This window comes from Equus przewalskii, chromosome 19, assembly GCF_037783145.1.
Source record: "Equus przewalskii isolate Varuska chromosome 19, EquPr2, whole genome shotgun sequence".
NCBI classification, from domain to species: Eukaryota; Metazoa; Chordata; class Mammalia; order Perissodactyla; family Equidae; genus Equus; species Equus przewalskii.
The window spans coordinates 30,752,848-30,760,825 of record NC_091849.1 but is presented as its reverse complement, the minus strand read 5'-3'; the positions used below and the strand labels follow the sequence as shown (position 1 = coordinate 30,760,825).

Below are 7,978 nucleotides of genomic sequence, written 5' to 3'. Positions count from 1 at the left end.
TAGACCAAGAAGCTGATGAATGAGATACTCTATCTCTTTCCAGAGAATGGTGTACCATCCAGGGAGGTGTGCTTCATAGTAAGATGGTATTTCCAGGCAAATTTTTACACATCTTGAATATTTTAAAATAGACAGACAGAGAAGGTGGGTTGAGTTGCCATAGGGTCTTTGCCTGGGTTAAACAAAGCACTGCCATCTTTATTATTTCTTACTGATATTGTCTTTGCTCCACTTTCATGAGATGCTCCCGCAGGAGGGATGCGTTCTTTGATAGGAGGTGGAAGAGAAGAGATTGTTAAACAGAAATTTTAATTACTCCTGCTGCCTCACTCTACAATATATCTGAATAAATAATGTCTTTAACATGTACCAAAATTACCAGTTTGTTACACTCCATTTAGCTCCTAACAGGAATTTCTATGAAGCAAAGGAAAACATGAAGCCCTACCTTGAGTAATATGACACTTAAATTAGAAGAGATTTTGAGTTGTTCCCTGGTTTTCAACATAATAATATAGCAGCTAGAAAGAAAAATGTCGGTGCCCATAAAAAAGGAGTTAGAAAAGTGTAACTAGCCTGATGCTCTGAGCACAAAGGTCTTCTCAGACAGATCAGTTTTAGGCAAAATAAATAAATAAATAAATATATGGAAATGAAAGACCTGGAACATCATTCCCATAAAACATCCCACACCTGCTTAATATTCTTTAGAAAGTCTTCATGTACTTTTGAGAGCATGGGACAGACTCCATTTGAAGGTCATTGCGCTGGACCAACAGTGCAAAAACACAAGGTCCTGAAGGGGCAGTGCTTAACCCTGTCCAACTCCTGGACTTCCACTTGGGTCAAACATGCTTGGTGAGCTGGGGCTTTGTCTAGTTAAAACACGTGTCATCCGCGTAAATGTATTCCATGACGGAAGTTGAGTAATGATGCTTTCTAACTACCTACACGCTCCAGTTGCTGGGAGTAGCGAGATAGTCACAGCATAGCCATGTGAATTAACCACAAGCTAAATTGCTCACCCAGGTTTCCTTCCTTTTCATCTTCCTCTATCTCGAAGTGCCCATTGCTTTGAGTCATTTGCTGTCTATCTTTGGAAATCAAAATTTTATTTACATGACATGCCTGGTAATAATATTTTAATAGATTTATTGAGATATAATTTACACACCATTTAGTTCATCTGTTTAAAAATAGATAAGTCAATCGTTTTTAGTATATTTACAGATTTGTAATTAGTGAACCCTTTCAATCTGCAGACTCAAAACTTTCTTCTCTATTGTTCTTTAACTTCCTCTCATCCATCTCTTCCTTTTTTCTCTGTTTGAAACCTTATTACTCGCATGTTAGTCCTCCTGAATCTGTCCTCCAAGTGTCTTCTATTTTATGGGTGATTTTCACCCATTAAAATCACGTCACCATGTTGTGTCCACTTGAGTTATTTTTCCCCCTTGCTCTTCAGGTTACTAATTTTATTCTCAACAATGGTCAGCCTCTTTCAATTTGTTTATTATAATTTTAAACTTGAAAATGCATGTTTTACAATTTTTAATTATCTAAATGAATTCCTTGGCCTGATCCTATTTATTTTCGTGTTTTTCACATTATGCTTTCCACAGCTCACACTAGTGGGCGACACCTTTTTGGGGTGTTCAGCTCAGCTTCTCCTTCTGGTTGCTGGATCCCTTTAAGAGAGATCATGATGATGATCCCACGTAGGGCTTACCCTGGCCTCATTGATTAGGATCAACTCTTTGGTTTGCTGATGTTTGAGAAACCCAATAAGTGTTGGAAGGCAGAGCAGTTTCCACTGCTGTGAGTTGGAGTGAATCCCCCAACAAACTGCTAATTCTCTCCTGAGGGCTCTGTCCAAGGTGGGAGTCCCCTCACTGCCTCGTGGATTTGAAGCAACTCAACCTTCCAAAGCAGCTATCTTCTGTCCTCCAAAACCTGTAGGATCCCCTGGACCCATGAAAGGGATGTGTGCAGCCCTTCTAGGAGGGGAATTCATGAGAATCTCTTTAAAATGTTTTACCCCAGCTGTCTCTGCCATGAGCCTCTTGAAGGTTAAACCTTAGCCAGAAAGGTTAGGGCCAGAAGTCTTTCCCTTGGTAAAACAGGAAGCACTTTCTCTCTGCTTCCGAAGGGACCACTCTAAGAGAGACAAGTGTCGACCAGCACCTTCATTCTGACAACTAGCCTAGGTCTGGAGCACATGTAAATGCCCTGGAAACTGTGACTTGGAGTGAACATGCTCCACCCCACAGCACACATACCTGCACCTCTCCACCTCGTCATGCCCTGGGTTCTCTATGTGCCACAACATAATCTCTGTGGACCACAGGCCTAATCAACGAGCCCGTAGAATCCTGGCACCTGCCCTCCCTTCTCTTCTCTCCCAGCTAAACTCTCCTATCAATCTGGGTGAGTCTCGAAAACACAGCAGTCTTGCTTGGGGTGAGAAGAATTAGAAAAAGGGGACAGATAGGAATGAGGTCTCTGGATTTTACTGTGGAGATTTTGAATGCCAAGTAGATTATGGCATGGGGGTTCTCTCATATAACTGGGAAATTCGGCTCAGCGCTGTAGACACCCACTCACGTGCACACACAGGTTCTCTCCATCATATTTTGGATGTGTTTATTTCTTAGTTAAATGACCAATAGAGTCGCCTCCTCCCAGTGTCTGGTAAAAGCAAGAGAGAGGAAGGAAGTGTCTTCCTCATGGCTGTTAGAGACCCAAACAAAGCTGAGAGGGGACTCCTGAGGATGAATGAAAGGACACTTGAGTGTCTGGTTCCCCAGGTCAGCTTCCTCCATGAAGCATGTGATACTCTGGCTTCAGGGTCTGCTCAGGGCCCATCATATCTCCCTGTCATCTCCATGGTTGTTGAAGATACTGGTCTCCTCCAGAACCAGTTAGAGTTCCACCTAGGCCTATCGTGGACTCCGCGGTTCCCTCCAGGTCCCAGGCCAAGGTTGGGGCCATGGGTGCGGTAGAAAGCTGTGTTGAAGACATTTCTCAAGGACAGGGAGTTTCTCTAGAAAAAGAAGGGTAAATCATTTCAGAATTGTATTCCCTTACCCCAAGCCTTCTCCGTGGACTCCTTCTGGAGTCTTCTCCCCTTTCAAACTATCTCCCTCACTTAATGCTCCTTCCCCAGCCTTTGTTCCTTCTTCTGGCCCCTCTTTTTCCACAAGTCAATAGTATCCTCTGCACATTGATTGGCTCCTCCAATTCTACCTTGCTATTTCACTTTAGCAACTCTCTCCTGATCTTTCTTTCCTCCCTGTCCACACCCAACTTGGTGCCCCTACTATTCATACCCCATTTCCTCGTGTTCCTGCTACTCCTTCTCCCAGGCACTTTCCCACATATTAGACACTCACCACACAGAAGAAGATCCCAGCAAAGAGTCCCACGGCCACCACAACTGAGACCAGAGTGATGAGGAAGATTTCCCATGGCTTCAGAGACCCACTGGGCTTCACTTCACTCACAGGAGTAGCAGCACTTGTGCTAATTCTATTGGAAGTTGTGTGTGTTCCAGTTGAAGGTATGCCAGAGCCTCCTGTGGTTGCACTAGATCCAGTGTTGGTGGTTCTGCTGGTCACACTGGAGGTCACACTGGATCCAGTGTTGAGAGATGTGCTGGCCCCTCCGGAGGTTGTGCTGGATCCAATATTGGAGGCTGTGCTGGATCCACTGGCGGTCACACTGGATCCAGGGTTGGAGGCAGTACTGGCCCCACTGGAGGTTGCACTGGATCCAGTGTTGATAGATGTGCTGGGTCCACTGGAGGTCACACTGGATCCAGTGTTGGAGGTTGTACTGGCCCCAGTGAAGGTTGTGCTGGATCCAGTGTTGACAGGTATGCTGGTTCCTCCAGAGGTCATGCTGGATCCAGTATTGGAGACTGTGCTGGTCCCTCTGGAGGTTGTGCTGGATCCAATATTGGAGGCTGTGCTGGATCCACTGGAGGTCACACTGGATCCAGGGTTGGAGGCAGTACTTGCCCCACTGGAGGTTGCACTGGATCCAGTGTTGATAGATGTGCTGAGCCCACTGGAGGTCACACTGGATCCAGGGTTGGAGGCAGTACTGGCCCCACTGGAGGTTGCACTGGGTCCAGTGTTGATAGATGTGCTGAGTCCACTGGAGGTCACACTGGATCCAGGGTTGGAGGCAGTACTGGCCCCACTGGAGGTTGCACTGGATCCAGTGTTGATAGATGTGCTGAGTCCACTGGAGGTCACACTGGATCCAGGGTTGGAGGCAGTACTTGCCCCACTGGAGGTTGCACTGGATCCAGTGTTGATAGATGTGCTGAGTCCACTGGAGGTCACACTGGATCCAGGGTTGGAGGCAGTACTGGCCCCACTGGAGGTTGCACTGGATCCAGTGTTGATAGATGTGCTGAGTCCACTGGAGGTCACGCTGGATCCAGGGTTGGAGGCAGTACTGGCCCCACTGGAGGTTGCACTGGATCCAGTGTTGATAGATGTGCTGAGTCCACTGGAGGTCACACTGGATCCAGGGTTGGAGGCAGTACTGGCTCCACTGGAGGTTGCACTGGATCCAGTGTTGATAGATGTGCTGGGTCCACTGGAGGTCACACTGGATCCAGTGTTGGAGGTTGTACTGGCCCCAGTGAAGGTTGTGCTGGATCCAGTGTTGACAGGTATGCTGGTTCCTCCAGAGGTCATGCTGGATCCAGTATTGGAGACTGTGCTGGTCCCTCTGGAGGTTGTGCTGGATCCAATATTGGAGATGTGCTGAGATCCACTGGAGGTCACACTGGATCCAGGGTTGGAGGCAGTACTTGCCCCACTGGAGGTTGCACTGGATCCAGTGTTGATAGATGTGCTGAGTCCACTGGAGGTCACACTGGATCCAGGGTTGGAGGCAGTACTGGCTCCACTGGAGGTTGCACTAGATCCAGTGTTGATAGATGTGCTGGGTCCATTGGAGGTCACACTGGATCCAGTGTTGGAGGTTGTGCTTGTCCCTTTGGAGGTTGTAATGAATGTAGTGCTGACAGATGTGCTACTATCACTGAAGGTTATGTCTGATGATAATCACAAATGGTAACATATATATATTGAGCATATATGCTTTCTGCTCAATGCTTGGTTAAATTTACTACAGGAATAATTTTATTTAATGCTCACTATAGCCCCATGAAATAGACACTTTTATTATTACCAACTAAGAGGAAGAAATTTAGGCTTAGAAATGTTGACACTTGCCCAAGTTTATACAGCTAGTAATTAGTAGAACAAGAATTTGAACTCAGGCTATCGAATCCTCACATTTAGTGATCATGTCAAGTCACCCACCCCACCCACCCCAGCACCAGGGTTATGTGACCCAGTTTCACTGGTTGATAAGCTTATTCCATGATCTGCTGTACAAGATCCAATACACATAAAAAGTATCACAAAAGAACTGTAGGATCCAGGTGAAACTAGTATATATTGATTGATTGATTCTTAAGACAGTATTGCTCCTTTCTTGGAAAATATCTCTAGAGTGTTATTCATAAAACACCTATATTGGAATAACCTGGGAAGCTTGATGAGCATAAAGATCCCTAGGCAAACCACTCCAAGCTAAACCAATCAGAGTCTGAGATGGGGTCATGTACCTGCCTCTTCAACTAGGGGACCTGGTGATTCTACATGCATGAAAGTTCCAGGGGCTCCTGATCACTACAGCAGAGGCCGGAGAAGAGCAAACTATATGTAGTTTAAATGTATAAAATCTCCTGGACTCAGGGCTTTAAATCAAGGTCTACAGATATAAGGAAGCTTTTCAACCTTCTTGGAGGTGCAGCTGGGGTCAAGGTTGTGCCTATTGTTTCCCCTCACTACCCTGAAGGATGAAGGCACTCAGCCTCCTCAGAGTCTATATTTATCTCATTTGTGGCTCATTTTACTACTAACTGGAACATAGATGCCCATCACCTCACTCTGCATGTGTGTATTTTTTCCTCAGTCTTATTTGATCTAACATAGGATTCGAGGTTAGCTCTATTTTGCAAAGCCACCCCCAAAATCTGCAATGAGGTACAAATGGAGTTGAAGGTCAGAATCATAAGTAAATCTAAATAAAAACTGAAATGACCAAGAGTAGGGGTGACATGTGAAAGAGAGAGTGGATTTGAGCTGAGAAGTTTTGGAGAACAGAATAGATGAGTCAAAATTATAGGAGGGGTAATTTTGATTCAAAATAATGAATTCTCTAAGAAGTCATGCTTTCCGGTTGTGCAATAGGAGATGGGGTGTGGAAACAGAGTGGGAGTCAGTTTTGTCTCTTGAATCCTATTCTCCTTGGTCTGAGGCTGACTTAGGCTGTGTGGAATCAGAGGTAGGATCAGGAGAGAAATTAAGTTTGTAGAATATAGATGCTATATCTTTAAAAACAGTCAACTCTTCTTGTTCTTAATATTTAGCCCTCCCCCCAGCCATATCACACAGGTTACTACCATCTTATAGATGCAGAAACTGAGGCACAGAGAAGTTAAACAACTCACTCAAAGTACACAAGTAACAGATAGAGCCGTGATTCATATGTTGGCAATCTGAGACCAGAGTCCACAGTTTAAACCACTGTGCTCTGACTGTCTCCCGGGTGATACATCACTAGACTGAGTGATTGGAGTAAAACGATGATCCTCACTCTGTGGAGGAGAACTAGAAATAGTCCTAGTAGTGGTCACCATCTCCCACAATCCCTCAAAGGTTCTTAGCCACCCACTTTTAAAGAAAGTCACTCACCAGCTTCTAAAAGTAGGAGATACACTAGTAACCGATACTTAAAGGGAATGTTTCCTTTCTGCATCTCGATCTGTGTCTTTGTGGCTGGCAAGCAAGATGCCTGGATCCCAGAGGTGGCCAAGACCTAGAAGGCAAAGAACAGGATTCTTGAGAAAGGAGAGCTCAAGGCGAAGAGATAAAAGCTGGAGATTCTGAGAGCTTAGGTTTCCTCAGTATGTGTTCTTGGGAAGAACTTTGAGCCCGGGGAGGTAGGAGGCTGGATGCCTGGGTTCCTTAGGCTTCCTTCATGTGATGCTGTCCTGTCTTTGTCATGGAAGAGCTGCAGAGGCCTTTATAGCTTCAGTGGGTTGGGGAGGGGTTGAGAAGTTGGCTTTTTCTTCTGCCAACTGTGAGCAAGTAACAAAACAATACTGCGCCTGGGAAGGAATAGATCAGGGGTCAAGAGGAAGGTTAGAAAGGAGAATGACATGATTACACTAGGCAGGGCACTGGGCTGGGTTGGAGCGAGAAGCAGAACGGGATAAGGAGATCAAGGTTGTCAGAGTGGAAGGGACCCACCCTCTGAGGCAGGGATGGGGCCAGAAACCTGTTCTACTTCAAGATTTTGTTTCCTGGTGAGGAAGTCCTGTGTGCCTCCTTTAGCACGGAAGAAGCCCTAATGGACTGAGCTAAGGGGGCAGGACCCCACATCTCTCAAGCAAACAGAAATATGAGACTCAAAAGAGAGCAGTAACTAGGGGTGTGTGCTCCCGGGTTACGGGTAGAAGTCAGATGGAGCATTACTAGGTGTGCACGTTAAATGAACAGGGGAAGAGAGCTCCAGGGGTTAATGAAGTCATCTTTGGAGTCTCTGGGGAATTTGGGGCTGAGGGTGTGGGGAGAGTGTTCAATGTGCAGGAACAAGCCACCTGTCAGACTCAGAGCAGGTGAAGGGGTGGTATAGGGCCCCCTTCTGACTCTCAACCATAAGAGTTCCCCTCTTGTTTGTTTCCAGAATTCATTGGAGCTTTTCCACTCTGGGATCTTTCGGAAGTTCTTTCTCGTCAGCCTCAAAGAAGCATCTCTCAATAGGGTATACCACATCACCACTTCTGTTGGAGGCAGGAGACCTATAGTCTGAGTTTTCTAGGAGCTTCAAGTTGGATCTGGACACGGCTGTAGCAGCAGAAAGGACACACAGTCAGCTAAATGAGCAT

At 45.9% G+C, this 7,978-nt stretch overlaps 1 protein-coding gene and 1 long non-coding RNA gene across 3 annotated transcripts in view; one reads left to right on the top strand and one right to left on the bottom strand.

Annotated features, from left to right (window-relative positions):
* Positions 1-7,978, top strand: part of LOC139077292 (uncharacterized) — a 97,689-nt gene that overhangs the window by 71,315 nt on the left and 18,396 nt on the right. The window lies entirely within an intron of this gene.
* Positions 2,618-7,161, bottom strand: MUC21 (mucin 21, cell surface associated). Of its 2 annotated transcripts, none has more exons than XM_070584305.1 (3): positions 6,783-7,161; positions 3,393-5,011; positions 2,618-3,043 (listed from the first exon to the last, which is right to left on the bottom strand). In XM_070584305.1, the coding sequence occupies exons 1-3, from the start codon at positions 6,844-6,846 to the stop codon at positions 2,855-2,857; spliced, it is 1,872 nt and encodes a 623-aa protein (XP_070440406.1). In that variant the 5' UTR covers positions 6,847-7,161; the 3' UTR covers positions 2,618-2,854. The 2 variants fall into 2 exon arrangements, with proteins under 2 accessions (XP_070440406.1, XP_070440405.1); XM_070584304.1 differs by having other exon boundaries at positions 3,393-5,071; positions 6,783-7,159.